Genomic DNA, 17,726 nt, shown 5'->3' with positions numbered 1-17,726 from the left:
GCCAGGACAGCAGCAGTTCTTGTTAAGGACACATGGCTGGATTGTGAATCTATCCATTGGATGTCATAAGTGCTGCCACAAACCAGGTTTCAGCTACCCTTCGACAAACCAAAGCTCGGACGTAGTCAGCAGGATTCGAACCTGCGCGGGGAGACCCCAATGGATTTCAAGTCCATCGCCTTAACCACTCGGCCATGACTACAGAAAGTGGCCCTTCCAGCGTGGACCAATGTCTGAACATACTTCGGCGCTCTTTGTTTCAGAATTTATAGGCTTCAGTTAGGGACCCTGCTCAGGTTTTACGTCAACAAAGCCGTGTAGGTGGTTCACCTCAACATGCAACAACAGAATGGGACCAGTACACTATCAGCAACAGGACAGAAGGTCAAATGTCAGAAGTGGGATTCGAACCCACACCTCCAGAGGAGACTGCGACCTGAACGCAGCGCCTTAGACCGCTCGGCCATCCTGACACTGGCTGTGAGTGCCCTTGCGTTGTTGGACCGTGGCCAGGTCTTCTGCTGACCACGGGCACAAGCGACGCACTTGATTCACAGTTCACATACCTGTGGGTAGTGCATAAAAAGCAAAACTTGCAGTGTTTCACAACAGGGCTTCAACCCAGTCTCACCAGTTTTTGTTAAGGACACATGGCTGGATTGTGAATCCATCCATTGGATGTCATAAGTGCTGCCACAAACCAGGTTTCAGCTACCCTTTGACAAACCAAAGCACGGACGTAGTCAGCAGGATTCGAACCTGCGCGGGGAGACCCCAATGGATTTCAAGTCCATCGCCTTAACCACTCGGCCATGACTACAGAAAGTGGCCCTTCCAGCGTGGACCAATGTCTGAACATACTTCGGCGCTCTTTGTTTCAGAATTTATAGGCTTCAGTTAGGGACCCTGCTCAGGTTTTACGTCAACAAAGCAACAAGGCAGTGTACTTGGTTCGCTGCGCAACCACCTATGGGCAGTGCTGTAAAATCAAGCCAGTGGCTTGAAATGAAGCTTAAAATCTAACGCAGTGACCAGTTTTCACCCATCTTCTGGCAAACAGAAGCTCAGGCCTACACTTCAGCATTCAAACCGGTGCTGGGAAACCTCTTTTTTCAATATCTGAACATGCTTCAGCTTCACTTAAAGACCACGCTCAGGTTTTACATCAACAACACAACAAGGCCGTGTAGGTGGTTCACTGTGCAACCATCTGTGGGCACTGCCGTAAAGTGAACCCTAGAATGGACTGCAATGACCACTTTTCACCCATCGTCTGGCAAACAGAAACTCTACCCTATTTGTAGGCATACTAAACTATGCAGGGAGACTTCAGTGGATTTCTTTCAATGTCTCAACATCTGAAAAAGCATTAGTGTGGGCTTCAGTATGTCATCAAAACCCCATCACGAGACTGGATGCTGCTCAAATCTTACCTTAAGCACATGAGAATGCAATGCAGTTGGATCACAGTGCAAGTACCTGTGGGTAGTGCTGTAAAATAAATCCCTGCATTATTTTGCAACAGTGCTTTGATCTAATCTCTTCTGGAGTGTAACAGGACTAAAAACTATCTCAGGCCACAAGAAAACTGACTCCCAGGCCGTGGGGGATAGGAAGTGGGTGAATGATCTGAACCTTTTCTTCAATAGGTTTAACCAGTCACATCCTCCTCCCGTCCCCTGCTAGCCATCTCAGCTGTGCCCCACCATCTCTGTACTCCCAGCAGTCTAACCCACCCCCTCCCTTACCCTCTCCAGGACTTCTAGCTCACAGCCACCTCCCACAGTCAAATCCACCATAACCCCATCCTCCACACCTTCTGTCACAACTCCACATGTATTTTTATATCTTTATATGTGCTGCTGTAACAATGCAAATTTCCTCGTTGGTGGACGAATAAAGGATGATCTTATCTTAGGTTTCTTTCAATATCTCAACATGCAACAACAGAATGGGACCAGTACACTATCAGCAACAGGACAGAAGGTCAAATGTCAGAAGTGGGATTCGAACCCACGCCTCCAAGGGAGACTGCGACCTGAACGCAGCGCCTTAGACCGCTCGGCCATCCTGACACTGGCTGTGAACGCCCCTGCGTTGTTGTGCTGACCACGGGCACAAGTGACGCACTTGGTTCACAGTTCACATACCTATGGGTAGTGCATTAAAAGCAAAACCTGCAGTGTTTCACAACAGGGCTTCAACCCAGTCTCGCCAGGACAGCAGCAGTTCTTGTTAAGGACACATGGCTGGATTGTGAATCCATCCATTGGATGTTATAAGTGCTGCCACAAACCAGGTTTCAGCTACCCTTCGACAAACCAAAGCTCGGACGTAGTCAGCAGGATTCGAACCTGCGCGGGGAGACCCCAATGGATTTCAAGTCCATCGCCTTAACCACTCGGCCATGACTACAGAAAGTGGCCCTTCCAGCGTGGACCAATGTCTGAACATACTTCGGCGCTCTTTGTTTCAGAATTTATAGGCTTCAGTTAGGGACCCTGCTCAGGTTTTACGTCAACAAAGCAACAAGGCAGTGTAGTTGGTTCGCTGCGCAATCATCTATGGGCAGTGCTGTAAAATCAAGCCAGTGGCGTGAAATGAAGCTAACGCAGTGACCAGTTTTCACCCATCTTCTGGCAAACAGAAACTCAGGCCTACACTTCAGCATTCAAACCGGTGCTGGGAAACCTCTTTTTTCAATATCTGAACATGCTTCAGCTTCACTTAAAGACCACGCTCAGGTTTTACATCAACAACACAACAAGGTCGTGTAGGTGGTTCACTGTGCAACCACTGTGGGCACTGCCATTAAGTGAACCCTAGAATGGACTGCAATGACCACTTTTCACCCGTCGTCTGGCAAACAGAAACTCTACCCTATTTGTAAGCATACTAAACTATGCAGGGAGACTTCAGTGGATTTCTTTCAATGTCTCAACATGCAACAACAGAATGGGACCAATACACCATCAGGATGGCACGTCAAATGTCAGAAGTGAGATTCGAACCCAAGACTCCAGGGGAGGCTGCGACCTGAACACAGCGCCTTCAGCACACTTGCGTTGTGTTAACAAAATTATTGCATGCTCGAAGACAACCCGGGTGTTCTATAGTTTAACAAAAGTTGGTTAAGTTTATACTGATGTGTGCGTGCAAGAGGACATGTAGATTATGCCTAAGGCTATGATAGGAGAAAAACATGAACATATCACATTTATGCAGTGCTACAGCTCTGTCCTTGGGCTCAGTTTCACCTGGCAGGTCAGTTTAGCAGCTCACATCTACAGAAAAATGCTGCCTACAGCCACTGTTCCCTCTAAGCTTCACGTGTACACAGTCACACTCTTCTGATGATGCTCCTGTGCAGAAAAATTTTAATCTGTGCAGAACGCTGTCAAAAATATTAGTCAACTGGATTAACTGAGAGATGATTGCAGTGCAGCTTGGATCAGCCACAGTTGTGAAATATTCTATAATTCATAGATACCATAAGCACAGTGTAGTAGAGGAGTACTATTAAGATACAGACAGTGGCATTGCATAACACCCTTAACACACATATACAAAATCACAGACCACAAACATATACACAAATATAGCTTTATTTATATCGATATACATTTTTATTTAAATATTAAATAGTTTCAAAATTAAATATTGCACTCGTTTGTTCAACCCATTAAACTCCCAGGACTTTTTGGCAGGACAAGACTTACATTCCTCACTTTCATAACTGCATGTCTTTCCTAATAGTTTTACTGAACTTTCTGAAAAATTTAGTCCTTACTCCATTATATGATTTAATCTTAACAACTCAATAACAACCCAGGAGGTTAAGGGGTTAAATTACAACAAATGAAGTTAGATGGAAAGATATTATTTAGTACAGCTATTTTACAGCCTGTGATTGACACCATTTTTTTTAAATTTATCCTAGCTAGCTTTGAGAAAATGTTTCTATTCATATGGTTTAATCTATATGCCTTAAATTTATTTTGTATTACATGTTAATAAACATGTCAGTTTGTTTATACAAGAAAGTACATTGTGTTCAATCCAGATAAAAATGTACAAAAACTTACAGTACTCTTACATTAAATGCTGTTTTTTTTTTTTATTTTATTATTTTTTTAAAAAAATGTTGATTAACCATTTCAACCATGTTAGAGAACAAGTTTACTTACAGTATATGTAAGTTTACATAATTAGCTTAGCAGTGTTTACATTAGAGAACAATTAATTGCTTAGCATCATCTCTTTAACTAGAAAGAATAATTATAAAAGGTAAAATTGTGTGGTTGTTAACGGCACGAGAGCACACAATCCTGTACTATACATTTATTTACAGATTTGACTAATAGTACCAAGTACCTAATCACACATTTTGGCATATTCACATAATGGCTTTGCAGTTTAAGACTTCTTCATAAAACTCTGCATGACGTTCATTCCACATCAAATGGTTATGTCGGGATGCTGTAAAAAAAAAATAAAAAAAAAAAAAAAAAAGAGAGAGAGAGATCCTTTATCACAATCAGCCTTTATACTCCTCACTAGCAAAATCTGTAAAAATCAGCATACCAGAGATTTCCTCCTTTAATAATAAGCATCTAAGAAAGATTATAATCCAAGAGTGGTTTGTTTTGTCATATTGGGTAAAACAAACTCTTATCTTGATGCTTTCTCAGAACAGCTGCTACTAGACTTAATTCCATCTAAGGTACTTTTGAAATTATTGTCACTGATTGGGGATCACTATAGTTTCCATGTTTGTGTGAAGATGCATTTAAGAAACCGCACCTTGACTCCTCTGATTTGTCCAAAAGCCATTCAATCTCCAACTTGCCTTTTCCATCTAGGATTTTTGAAGAATGATCTCTTTTTATTAGAAACAACAAGCGTGATGTGTTTCAGTCTGGTTTTCGAAAAGCATCATAGTACAGAATCGGCGGACGATAAAGTGGTCAGTTACCTCCTGCTTGCCTCAGATTGTCAATATGTTTCTGTTTTGGTTCTGTTCAATTTAAGTGCAGAATTTCACTTCACTGCTTTTTCACTATTTTATCTGGAGTTGAACTGCACTGTCACAGGCTTTTTGACAGGTCTATGCTTGACAATTCCCAGCATTTCCAAGCAGCTTGTACACTAATAGTATGTGGACCTGAATATGACCCCACAGGGATTACAATTTCCCTTCCCTGGAACTAAGAGGCCCAAACCTGTTCCAGCATGACAATGCCCCTGTGCACAAAGCGAGCTCCAATGAAGACATGGTGTGTGAAGGTTGGAGTGGAAGAACTCGAGTGTCCTGCACAGAGCCCTGACCTCAACCCCACTGAACACCTTTGGGATGAACTGGAACACCGACTGAACCTACTACTATATCAGTGACACTTTTAGACTGAGAATAATCCAATGCATAAACCCAAAGAATATCTGCTCAGCAGTATTCCTATGGTGATATCTTTGATGGAGCTGATTTACACCTGCACTAAAATAGAATATCTCTGTGTTACAAATGTCTATAAAGTGACAGAAATTCAGTAACTCACTCTAAAGTCTCCAGTTTAGCTCTTTGATCCCACAGTAGGTCTTTCAGCAGGCTCAATCCTGAGTCTTCTGGTTTATTGCCGTACAGACCCAGCTCTTTCAGCTGTGAAGAGGTGTTTGACCTCAAAGCTGAAACCAGAGCTACAATGCCTTCATCTGTGATATTGCACCCTACCAACCTGCAGAAAGACACATTATTACTGTATCCCTCTCTCCCACGCTCACAAGTTCATCAGAACATCAGAACACCACATAGAAAACATACAGTTACAACACTGCCTTTATTTCCACGCACACACACATACTCATTTCTGGTGAGAGAGAGATCTTACCCCAGTTTCTCCAGTTTACAGTGTGGATTCTGCAGTCCCACAGAGAGCAGCTTCACTCCTGAATCCTGCAGGTTATTGCCCCTCAGATACAGTTCTCTCAGATGGGAGGAGGTTGAACTGAGAACTGTGGACAGAGCTGCACAGCTTTCCTCTCCAAGATTACATGCACGCAGCCTGAGAGAGATGTAATGATGAATCAGAACACTGGCATCTCATCACACACACAGTGCCATCTGAAACTACCTCACTTATTCTGTTTTTGCTGCAGCTATCCCAACAAGCAGAAGCTAGAGGTCCACTAATTTAGTTGGCCGTCTTAATCAGAAAAGAAAGATCCAAGTAACAACCTGGCTTGAGCCTTGGAAGTTTTGCACAGTTATAAGATACGTTGGAAGAAGGCCATCACGCAGGGCCAAGCCACTTCTGACTGAACTCAGGTCCATAAGTGGTTCTACAATCTAGCTTTACCTCCCGAGCCTGCATAACAGCCCTAATAAGTCAGTGGAGCTGGCTAGGACAGGGGCTTGGGCGCCAATAATTAAGAGAGTAGTAATTAACTGGAGTATTCAGGACACCTCGCAACTCCCGAAAGTGCTTTTCATGTGGCAAGGAAGAACATTTAACATGTTTCATTTACTATTCAGTGAAAATACAGAGACATTCATGTGCAACCAGTGTATCTGGTGCTGAATCTCAAATGTCTTTCTACATGTCTATGCATGTGGGCACTAGGTAGGGTGTTCAGCTCTGCTATGCTGCCATATTTAGGGTACTAGCAAAGTGAATAGGAAGCCATTTGGGATTTGCCATAGAAAATGGTGGATTTTACTTGAGAGGGTGACCGTCTCACCAGAGTATCTCCAATTTACAGTGTGGATTCTTCAGTCCCACAGAGAGCAGCTTCATTCCTGAATCACACAGTTTATTGCCACTTAGGCTCAGTTCTTTCAACCTGGAGGAGTTAGAACTGAGAACTGAGGACAGAACCGTACAGCTTTCCTTCGTGAGACTACATTCACACAGCCTGGGAGAGAAAGAAATCGGTACGGTGGCATCACACAGACATTTAATTACATTATTCTTAATTCTCTAGCTGTACATTTACAGATAGTCTGTGATTGTATTATACATTTCACTTATTTATTTGCAGAGTTACAGTCATGACAGGATACAAATCAAGGAACTGATCCCTCTCAGTGATCTCTGAATCACTCAGAAATTGTTCACCTGGTAAAAGTGATGGCTTACACATACACACTTCAATTTTTACCTTTTCTAAATCTGAATAACTGTGTAGGAAATTATGTACACACTTGTGATGAAGCTAGTGCTGCCCATTTTTATTCCAGCCTGAGGATAGTAACAACACAACTGACAGCACTGTAAAAAAGGTATAGTTACTTTACCCAATATGTCTATTAATGAAAAGTATGAAATTCTGTCTGTTTTTCTCATGTCATCACTCATGTAGTTGATTTTATTTCGATTTATGGCCTTATGACCAGGTTTTGCTATCATATTTTCTGTTATATTCAAAGCATACACACATATGCACAGTGCCAGAGTGCATACTATGTGTGTATACAATAAATATATGTCAATTTAAGTAGAAAGTGTTTGTGTGTGAAAACTGATGATCTTACCAGAGTGTCTCCAGTGTACAGTGTGAATTCTTCAGTCCAGCAGAGAGCAGCTTCACTCCTGAATCCTGCAGTTTGTTATGACTCAGATCCAGTTCTCTCAGATTGCAGAAGTTTGAGCTGAGAACTGAGGACAGAACTCTACAACTTTCCTCTGTGAGATTGCACACACTCAACCTGGGAAAGAATATAAATTTTTTAAAATATGTCCAAAAAGCTTTTCAGATCATTAGTTTATTATAGATATTACTGTTCAAGGTTAAAGATGCAACATACTGTATACTGTATATGCTTCCTATGATGGCTGAGTTGGAACAGTATTGTTTGATCTTTGCCTTGTGCACCTTCACATATAAAGTAGTTTTATTTCCTTTTGTTTTGGATGAAAAGCGTGATTTCCTTCACAACGAGTTTTCTCAAGGAAGTGGCCACAAAGACGCCGAGTATAATGTTCTAATCCTTTAATTTGGGCTTATCATATTGTTGTTATTCAAATCTGTGCTGTCCGATTTGATCAGTGTTGATGCATAATTCTAATATTTTAACTTTTAACATGATTCTAATATTGCAACAATTTTGGCCATGACTGTCTGGGTTACTAAAGAAGACACATGACTTAAGATCTATTCGACTTAAGCGCCATCTTAAAATGAGTGCCATTTCATATGGTAGGCATATCAGATGTGATGTAAGCGGTGAACAAACATGAGTGGTTTGTAACCATAAATCTGAAGAATGCATATTTCCTTCCCTCTGGATTATCGTTAGTAGCCAGGGTGTTCACAAAGTGTGTGAGTGTTGTATACCCAGAGACTAAACTTCCACAAGGAGGAACACCTACAGCAGAGTGAACAGACAAACAGTTCACTGACCCAAGTAGTTCATGGACCGAGCCGGGACAGAGGCATTGGGCCAGGATTGCGTTGGTGCCTGACTGGCCAAATCGATGGATGTATGTCTTCCCACCACTGTGACATGCAACCAAATGGTACCACATGTTGTCCATGTTACTGATGGGCCCTCTGTCCGTGCTACCCATCAGACCAGACCTACAGTCCCAGATGGACAGGTCACTTTGGAACAGCAAGCCACCCACTTCGAAATTATGAGTATGGCTCCTGGGAGTGACCCAGCATACTGGAATGTTTGGGTCAGATACACTCTTCTCAGTGCACATTCTTTATCTACAGGCAAGTTGTATGAAAGCAAGTGGAATGTTGTATCACAGTGGTGGTAAACAACGGGCATAAACCCCTTCGTTGTGCACAGGGGACAAATTGACAGTTTACCACCAAGGGCACATAAACTATTTAAAAGTTTTTTTGAAGGTGCAGAACATCTCTAACCCTAATGCTAACCCTAGACTTGGCGCTAACCAGTTTCACATAAGACAGCTTTTTTTTATATACCAGCCAGTGACTACAGACAGAAAAGTAGGCCTCGAGTGACTCTCGCTTTCACTAAGTTAGGTATTGACACACACACACACACACATTTGTAATTCTATTGGTGTGGGGTATTTATATATGGTTTCTTCTTAGAAACCCTTACTATAATTTGTATTGTTACAATAATTTGCATTCATGCAGCTTTTTTTTTATATACATTTAAAAAGAGTGCAGTAAAATATAGAATGACAATACTCACACAGCTTTGGTTGATTCTTTAACCACTGGCAGCAATCTCAGAAGACATTCCTCGGATGGGTGATATTTTAGCAACTCAAACTCATTGAGTTCCTCTTGTGAGTTCAGTAATACAAATACCAGAGCTGACCACTGAGCAGGAGAAAGCCAGGTTCCGCTGAGAGCACTTCTACTGTTTCTGTTCAGGTAAGTTTGGATTTCTTTCACTAGAGAATGATCATTCAGTTCATTCAGACAGTGGAACAGATTGATGGATTTCTCTGGAGATGGATTCTCCCTGATCTTCCTCTTGATGTACTTGACTGTTTCCTGTTTGCTGTGAGAGCTGCTACCTGTCTGTGGCATTAAACCTTGTAAGAGAGTCTGATTGGACTCCAGTGAGAGACCCAGAAGGAAGCGGAGGAACAGGTCCAGGTGTCCATTCTCACTCTGTAAGGCCTTGTCTACTGCAGTCTTCAGGAGGTCAGACATGCTTGGTTTTTTAATGACATAAAAATTCCTAGTGCTGTCCTCCCCTATCACATTTTTGTTTTTTAAGATGAAGGTGATTAATACATACAAAGCTGCCAGAAACTCCTGAACACTCAGATGCACAAAGCTGAACACCTTCCCCAGGTGGAGCCCAAACTCCTCTCTGAAGATTTGGGTACACACTCCTGAGTACACTGACACTTCTCTGACATCAATGCCACACTCTCTCAGGTCTTCCTCATAGAAGATCAGGTTTCCTTTCTCCAGCTGTTGGAAGGCCAGTTTTCCCAGTGCCAGGATACTCTCTCTGGTCTGCTGAGGATCAGGGTCACATTTCTGATGGTACTTTTGGTCCTTGCATTTGATCTGAAAGATCAGGAAGTGTGTGAACATTTGAGTCAGAGTCTTGGGGATCTCTCCACTCTCTGCTTCACCCAACATTCTCTCTAGAACAGTGGCTGAGATCCAGCAGAAGACTGGGATATGGCACATCATGTAGAGGCTTCTTGAAGACTTCATGTGTGTGATGATGTTATTGGCCAGGCTCTGATCGCTGATCTTCTTCCTGAAGTACTCCTCTTTCTGAGGATCACTGAACCCTCGTACCTCTGTTACCTGGTTTACATACTCAGGAGGGATCTGATTGGCTGCTCCGGGTCGAGAGGTTATCCAGACGAGAGCAGAGGGAAGCAGATTCCCCTTGATGAGGTTTGTCAGCAGCACATCCACTGAGGCTGACTCTGTCACATCACACAATCTCTCATTGCTCTGGAAATTTAGAGGAAGTCGACACTCATCCAGACCATCAAAGATGAACAGGAGTTTGTATGCATTACAATTTATTAACTTCAATTTGTTTGTCTCTTGGAAGAAGTAATGAAGAAGCTTCATTAGACTGATTTTTTTCTCTTTCATTAAATTCAGCTCTCTAAAGGGAAGTGGAAATACAAATGTTATATCCTGATTAGCTTTTCCTTCGGCCCAATCCAGAATGAACTTCTGCACAGAGACTGTTTTTCCAATTCCAGCAACTCCTTTAGTCAGCACAGTTCTGATGGACCTGTCTTTAAAGAGGTCATTGCATTTGATGAGTATCTCCTGTGTTGCTGGTCTCCTGGACGCTGCCTCAATCTGTCTCACCTCATGTTTATTATTGACGTCTCCACTCCAACCCTCTGTGAAGTAAAGCTCTGTGTAGATCTTATTCAGAGTTATTGAGTTTCCATGCTGTGAGATTCCTTCATTAATTCTTTCACATTTCTTTATCAGTCTGGATTTAAAGTTTCTGTAATTCACAGAGTCCAGCTCTAGAAAAACAACAGAATATAATGATTACGAATGTTTTACTGTATGATCACTATCCATACTTTTATCTCTAGCAAAACTAGAGAGCACATCTAACTTATGTCTTCCACAGAGTAATAAGAAGAGATACTTGAAAACTTAACATTAGATGATCACCTCAATGAGTTAATTTGTCCAGACAGTGGCTCATATTTATTATATCTAATTACAGAAAGTTATCTAATAGACTGGGAGATAATATCAAGTGAATATATACAGGCAAATGTATCTACCTTTTTTAAATTACAAGAAAAACATGTTATTGTATCATTTTTATCAGGTCCTTGCTGTACAAAAAAAAAAAGATCACTGTACTTAATCTGATAAGTAATATAATCATGGACAAGTGTTAAGTGATGGAATAATGTTATGAGCTCTTACTGGTCTGCAGCATGTTGGCAAGATCTGAATGGTTCATCTTCTTCAGGACGTGCAGTGTGATCTTCAGTGCACCCTCTCTGACAAGGCTCTGATCCTCCTCATCCTCTGCTTCCCTCTCAGAGCATGCTGCATAACCTGGAATCATTAGTCTCTTGAACTTGTTCAGCTCATTCTGCAGTAGAGTGATGGCTCTGTGCTGCAGATCCTGAGTAGCGAAATAAATAAATAAATAAATAAATAAAAATAATAAGGGCTAAGAAAGGTCAGACAATTGCATGACAGTCTAGCGGCTAAAGCTCTTAATGGAAGCCTTGGTCACAGGCAGTACTATCTAGCTAAATGTACATCTACCTTTTGAGGTTCCAGCTAAAGAGCCCCACACTATATAGAATGATGTTGTGGGTGCACATTCATTGTCCACAGCAATCACCAAGCCTTGCTTTAATCAGGAGACTTAAAGCTAGGGTTCAGATGAGCCACAGTGCAGACACTGCAATGTTCTTTTCAAGGTCATGCCGTGATGTACATCACTTTTATATGAGGATGTGCTCCCAGGAGACACAGTTTATCATGCCAGCATCTGGACTAACTGACAAAACTTCCTTGACATGTCAGGAAAGCTGACTGATTTTGACTTTTATTAGCTTGGCTGCATACCAATATTGGGGCCTTTAATTGCATTACTGGTAGTTCCACCACACTAGGCATTGCAGTAAATGTTGTGTACCCTAGTTTATAGTGCAAGGCAACTGATGACCCACTATGCGAGTTGTGTGAAGGCGAGAATGGCTTGTATTGGAAACTGCTTCTCATGGATGCTTCTGACTGATGTCTTAGATAAATGTGTCTTAATCTCTCCTGCCGGATGCAACCAAAATTGGACCATTTGGCCATATTGGACCTACCAGCTGTCTACGGAGCCAATTTTTGATGAGGTACCTGGGCGGGCTATTAAGGCTTGTATGTTCAGGAAGCAGTGGTTACCCTTCCTTCTTCAAGCTACCAACCATGCATAAAAGACAGGGCCGGTGAAAATTTGCATCTAGACCATCTAGCAAATTGGATGGCTTTATCCAGCAACCAACAGATAGTTTGAATCATTTCGAAAGGCTACAGTCTTCAGTTCTGTCGTTAACTCCTGCCATTCTTTGGGGTCGGACAGTGGCAGTGTCTAAAATTGTTTTTTTTTATGTGTATACAGTGTATAAACACCACTTTTAAACACAAGCATTCACCTTTAAGGACAAGGTACCTTGGCCCGATCAGGCTGGATACATCTGTTATCTTTATTCTCTGATTAAAGACACTCTGAAAATAACTAATATCGTAAACAAAGAAAGCTACACCAAATAAAACAACAAGAAAATACTGTTTTACACAGTGTAGAATTTTGTACACACACACACAAAACATTTACACATTCACCTCGAATATGGATATCAGTTGATCGCTGCTGATTATATTTGATTTCTTGATTTGGGGTCTGCGAAAAGGAAAAAAATATCATTCAAAGCTAAACAAAAATTCCATTTGGATTTATCTGGGAGTTGCAGCATCGTGCATCAGTCTTTGATCGTTCAGTGTTCACAGACGCATGGCTGGGTTCAGGTGGGTCTGATCTCTCAAACTCCACCCCATTAAGAAACACACTGTTAGGAGAAATTTTGGAAACATGCTAATTCATGCTAATTCAAGGCAGACTCTATAGTAAATATTCAATAGATAAATGAATAATGTGTCATACTTATAGCATACATAAAATATATATATTTTTTTACTATGAACAGACCTTATCTTGTTTTGAGAGCACCTTCACACCATCCTTACCTCAGATCAGTAGGACTGTCTCTATCTCTGAAGTTCCATGGAGGCTCTAGTGACTTGCCACTCTTTATAGACGCATGGCTGGGTTCAGGTGGGTCTGAGCTCTCAACCTGAACCAGACTAAAGCAAACATGACAATTACACACGTAAGTCTTATTCATATCAGTCTTTTCCATTACGGAATAATTTCGCCTCTTAGCGAGTGACTTCTCTAAACTGTCTAAAAGAAGGGTTTAACATAAACTTAACAATGTAACATTCAACTTTATTCGTTATTAGGTGATAGTATTTATGGGCAAAAAAAAAAGTCATTACCATTCCTCTATATTGAGGAATATCCAAGAAGGGTAGATTTTTCTATCTTCCCAACAAGGGAACGGTAATAAAATGACATTATTAATATGTAATCACACCACCCCAGTATTGATCATTTTCCTATAACAGCATGCCCCCAAGTGTTTTATTCCTTATCAGTTGATTAATCCTCCTGAGCCAGTAGCTAATCATTACACGTGTGTGCTCACATGAGTCTGATCTAATTAATGTTGGTTAATGTGAGAGTATATACAGTAAGCTTCTTCACAGAGCCAGCTTATTCTTTCACCTTTGGTCTTTCTCCTCCGCAGAATGACTCATTTTGCAGTCAGTGGCTTGTTCTCTACACACACACACACACACACACACACACAAACAGGAAAAATTAGAAAAAAAAAAATAATTCAAATCCTAACCATCATGTCATTAATTCCTAAAATAAACTGACATTTATTAACAAGGACCTTTCTACCCACTGGTCACTTTATTAGGAACACCTGCACTGTCTTTACTGGATTTTTTTAGTTACTCGACCAAAGTTAACCAGAAGAAGCTTTGGAATGTGACAGAACAGGAAACTAATAGTGTAAATGTGCAGCTCGCAAATCTACAATCACGTCAACCAATAGTTGGAATGTGTTTACTGTAAGCTCAACAGCGTTACATGTCATTTTCACACACTTACAAAAATACACATTACATTATACACTCATGCTGTTTGTAACCGCACACACAATGTGTCAAGTCTAAATCCGTATTATTACCAGAGGTAGTAAAAGTACTGAAATTTTTTACTGCAATGAATCATAATAAATTTCTTTCTTTATTTATTTATAAAGCACTTTCACACAACTACCGGTTGATCCAAAGTGCTGTACAATACAACTAAAAACCACAAAACATCAGAACACAATATAGCAATACAATTGACCTGGCTATTGACAAAAGATGTTTTTTAAGCAGGTATTTAAATACTAGGTATTTAAATCACCTCTGCAATGGAACCTCGATCTAGGGACAGAGAGGAGACCAAGATTACTGGATCTTAGGGATCTATTTGGTTTATGAGTAGAGATTGCCTCAGAGAGATATGATGGGGCTTGATTATGCAGAGATTTAAAAATAATTCTAAATTTGACTGGTAACCAGTTTAGTGAAATAAGAATGGACGAGATGTGGATTTCGGACGAGATTTCGGACCATCTGTAAACGCATTATAGAGGACTGACTTATACCATAGTATAGTGAATTACAGTAATCTAAACGAGATAGAACAAACAAGTGAATAATCCGTTCAAGCTGTTTTACAGAGAGTAAAGATTTGAAGTGGAAGAAACTTGATTTGACCACCGCACTAATTTGTTTCTCAAAACCCAGAGTCTTCATATGACTTTGAACCAAACGAAATGATTTCGGCTTTGTTCTCGTTTAACACTAAAAGATTCTGCTTTAACCATATTTGTAATTCGTTTAGGCAATCCAACAGAGGTCCTAACAATTCTTTACTCTTTACTACTGCAAGGGAAAATACAGCGGAGTGTCATCCACGTATAGGTGGAAGGACACGCCATATTTCTCAAAGATAGCACCCATTGGTAGCATAAATATAGAAAATAAAACTGGGGCAAGAATTGAGCCCTGTGGCACCCCACAAGCAAATGGGCATGAGGACGAACTATGTTGGCCAACGGAAACAAAACACTTTGCCCTGTAACCCAACGCAGTTCTCCAGCCTGGAAATCAAGATATTATGGTCAACAATATCAAATGCAGAGCTTAAGTCTCAAAGCACCAAAGCCACAGCATTCCCTTTATCTGTACTGTGTTGAGACTTAAAACCCGATTGGAATTTTTCAAAAAAATATTATTTGACATCAAATGGGACTGCAGCTGAGTCAACACAATTTTCTCAAGAATCTTAGAAAGAAATGGCAGGTTTGATGTAGGCCTACAATTATTAAAATTCGAAGAATCACGATTGGGCCTCTTTAATAATGGAGTTACTGTAGCTGTTTTTAGGCAGTCAGGAACAACCCCAAGAGCTCATGTCCAACAGTATTGAAAATCTGTTCTAGAAATCTAGATGGAATGATGTCTTGAGAAGATGAAGTTGATCTTAGACGTTCAACAATGCCTTTACAGGATTCCGAAGAAACAGGCTGAAAACCGCTCCACACCTTCGGACCGCTTGATCTCTCAGGTTGAACAGAGTTCAATAACAGAGAAGAGGATCTTAGGTCTGTGTAAATTGTCCCCAATCATCTCAGATAGATATTTGGACTTGGTGGCCTTGATAGCTCTCTCATACACATATAAGGACTCTCTCCACATTTCACTCTTCCTTGCACCATTTTCTCTCTAATAAATCACTAATAAATCCTCAGCTTCAAATTCTTAACTTTAGTGAAATTCTTAAATTTACTACGTTTATGAAAGCAAAGGTACAAACCAAGAGTCACGAAAGAAAAGGACGTCTGCCACGTCTGCCACGTCTGCCACGTATCACACACTTTTTTTTAAATTTTAGTTCCAGATGGTAAATTTGTGCCTCTTTAACCAAGGAACGCTAACTACCATCAGCTTTATTCCTCGACGGCATGATGATAAATGAGTCTAGTAACGATGTAACTGTATTATACAATTATAATATACATTAAGATTCAAGATTAATTGTATGATAGAATTATAGTATACAATCACACAATAGTTATACTACTCACTTTGGATTCAAAATATTCACAGTGTTATAGCTGTAGGTTAAGATACTCACCGTGGCTTGTGTTCGACTCTGAAACACGAGTTAGTGACAATGACCCTGAAACATCGAGCTCTTGCGAGACCGGTGTGACTTGTTGTGCTAAAGGAATGTGACCGAGGTGGTGATTACCCGAAACACTCACACATTCACACACAAACACAAAAAACACATTCAGTTCGAGAGATGTGGTTTTGGAGACAGACTTTCATGTACACACCCTCACACAAAAACACACACACACACATTCAGTGTTTTAGTTGATTTAGTTTCAAAACACTTCTCATATTTCATTTATGAAATTTAGAAAAATGCACAGGAGGCGTTTCTACCCTCAGGCAACGCAGTTACTGGATGAGGACACGTGAGAAGTCCGCAAATCTCTACCTCACACACAGACACACATACACAAACACACAGTGTGCAAAACAAATCTCCTGCACACTTTCACACTACAGCTCTGTATATCTGTTTTTTTTTGTTGTTTTTTTTTTTTAACATATTTAGTTAAAAACATAATAGTCTAACATAATAGTCTACTAGTTTTTATTTTATTCTGTTTTTATGACGTATGCTTGATCATCATTATGTTATCATAGTTATACGGATCATCTTCAATGTGAATTGAAGAATCTATCTATATCTATATCTATATCTATAATCTATAAAATGAAACAAAATCATTGTATTTATCATTTATTTTACATTTAAATTTAGGGCAATTGGCAGACGTCCTTATCCAGAAGTGCCTTGGAGTCTCTATCAATACATCTTGGTTCACTAGGTCACGGACTAAGAGTACTCTATCAGTCTAGAAACTCTGTTAGGGAGGTGATGTAGTAGGAAAAGCACACGGACAACGCAATTTTTTTTAAATAAAGTGCTAATTTCAGTACTTCAGGAAGAGGTAAGCCTTTAATCGTCGTGACTCAGAGTTTTGTGAAGGATAACAATTTACCTGCTTAGTTGTCTGACTGTTTTGGTGGATGCACTCGTGCTTTAATGAGTCATGCCTATGTTTATTAAATAATGTTCTCATTTATCGTTAGTGTTTCCTCATTATTTCTCTAGCCTCTGCAACTTTTGTTAACATGGAATTTGCTCCTCCTCCTCCTCAACTGTCCTGGAATGTAGTGTACTCTCATTCCATTACGCCACATCACCGCTACTCAGGTACATCACACGGAAAAACGCACACACATTCACTAGACGATTCCAGAACCAGTAAAAACTCGACATGTAAATATTTCAAACAGCCAAAAACTTACGTCTTCTCAGACCTTTTCAGTCGAGCTCAGAAGACATACAGTGTGGCGCAAAGTGTGGCTGAGATCACATTGGAAAACTGGGATTTTCATTTAAAATTAGAAATAAACAGAAGATTTTAGAATTTTGAAGTATTTAAAACAAAGAAATTAAATGTTCAATAGCTTGAAGATTTAATATTAAGGATTCGGCACTGTTT

General features: G+C 40.4%; 1 protein-coding gene and 5 non-coding genes across 6 annotated transcripts; all 6 read right to left on the bottom strand.

Annotated features, from left to right (window-relative positions):
• Positions 1-120: 120 nt before the first annotated feature.
• Positions 121-202, bottom strand: trnas-uga (transfer RNA serine (anticodon UGA)). Its single transcript has one exon. It is a non-coding gene; the product is annotated as a tRNA-Ser (tRNA).
• Positions 203-390: 188 nt separating this feature from the next.
• On the bottom strand, positions 391-473 carry trnal-cag (transfer RNA leucine (anticodon CAG)). Its single transcript has one exon. It is a non-coding gene; the product is annotated as a tRNA-Leu (tRNA).
• Positions 474-738: 265 nt separating this feature from the next.
• Positions 739-820, bottom strand: trnas-uga (transfer RNA serine (anticodon UGA)). Its single transcript has one exon. It is a non-coding gene; the product is annotated as a tRNA-Ser (tRNA).
• A 1,172-nt stretch (positions 821-1,992) lies between these two features.
• trnal-cag (transfer RNA leucine (anticodon CAG)) lies at positions 1,993-2,075 on the bottom strand. Its single transcript has one exon. It is a non-coding gene; the product is annotated as a tRNA-Leu (tRNA).
• Positions 2,076-2,333: 258 nt separating this feature from the next.
• On the bottom strand, positions 2,334-2,415 carry trnas-uga (transfer RNA serine (anticodon UGA)). Its single transcript has one exon. It is a non-coding gene; the product is annotated as a tRNA-Ser (tRNA).
• Positions 2,416-3,589: 1,174 nt separating this feature from the next.
• On the bottom strand, positions 3,590-16,493 carry LOC113524365 (NACHT, LRR and PYD domains-containing protein 3). The gene is made up of 11 exons (XM_026910579.3): positions 16,277-16,493; positions 13,796-13,849; positions 13,195-13,311; positions 12,793-12,850; positions 11,368-11,572; positions 9,173-10,949; positions 7,529-7,702; positions 6,736-6,909; positions 5,886-6,059; positions 5,556-5,732; positions 3,590-4,479 (listed from the first exon to the last, which is right to left on the bottom strand). Exons 2-11 carry the CDS (start codon positions 13,825-13,827, stop codon positions 4,467-4,469), a joined length of 2,901 nt encoding a protein of 966 aa, XP_026766380.3. The 5' UTR covers positions 13,828-13,849; positions 16,277-16,493; the 3' UTR covers positions 3,590-4,466.
• Positions 16,494-17,726: the final 1,233 nt, after the last annotated feature.

This window comes from Pangasianodon hypophthalmus, chromosome 5 (genome assembly GCF_027358585.1).
Source record: "Pangasianodon hypophthalmus isolate fPanHyp1 chromosome 5, fPanHyp1.pri, whole genome shotgun sequence".
Lineage (NCBI taxonomy): Eukaryota > Metazoa > Chordata > Actinopteri > Siluriformes > Pangasiidae > Pangasianodon > Pangasianodon hypophthalmus.
This window is presented reverse-complemented; position numbering and strand designations above follow the sequence as displayed.

Coding starts and splice junctions, on each gene's coding strand:
- LOC113524365 (XM_026910579.3), bottom strand. CDS start 13,827: ATGAGTCATTCTGCGGAGGAGAAAGACCAAAG. Junction 13,312..13,795: donor GCGGAGGAGAAAGACCAAAG/GTGAAAGAATAA, acceptor TGTTTGCTTTAG/TCTGGTTCAGGTTGAGAGCT. Junction 7,703..9,172: donor AAAGAATCAACCAAAGCTGT/GTGAGTATTGTC, acceptor ATTCTTTCCCAG/GTTGAGTGTGTGCAATCTCA.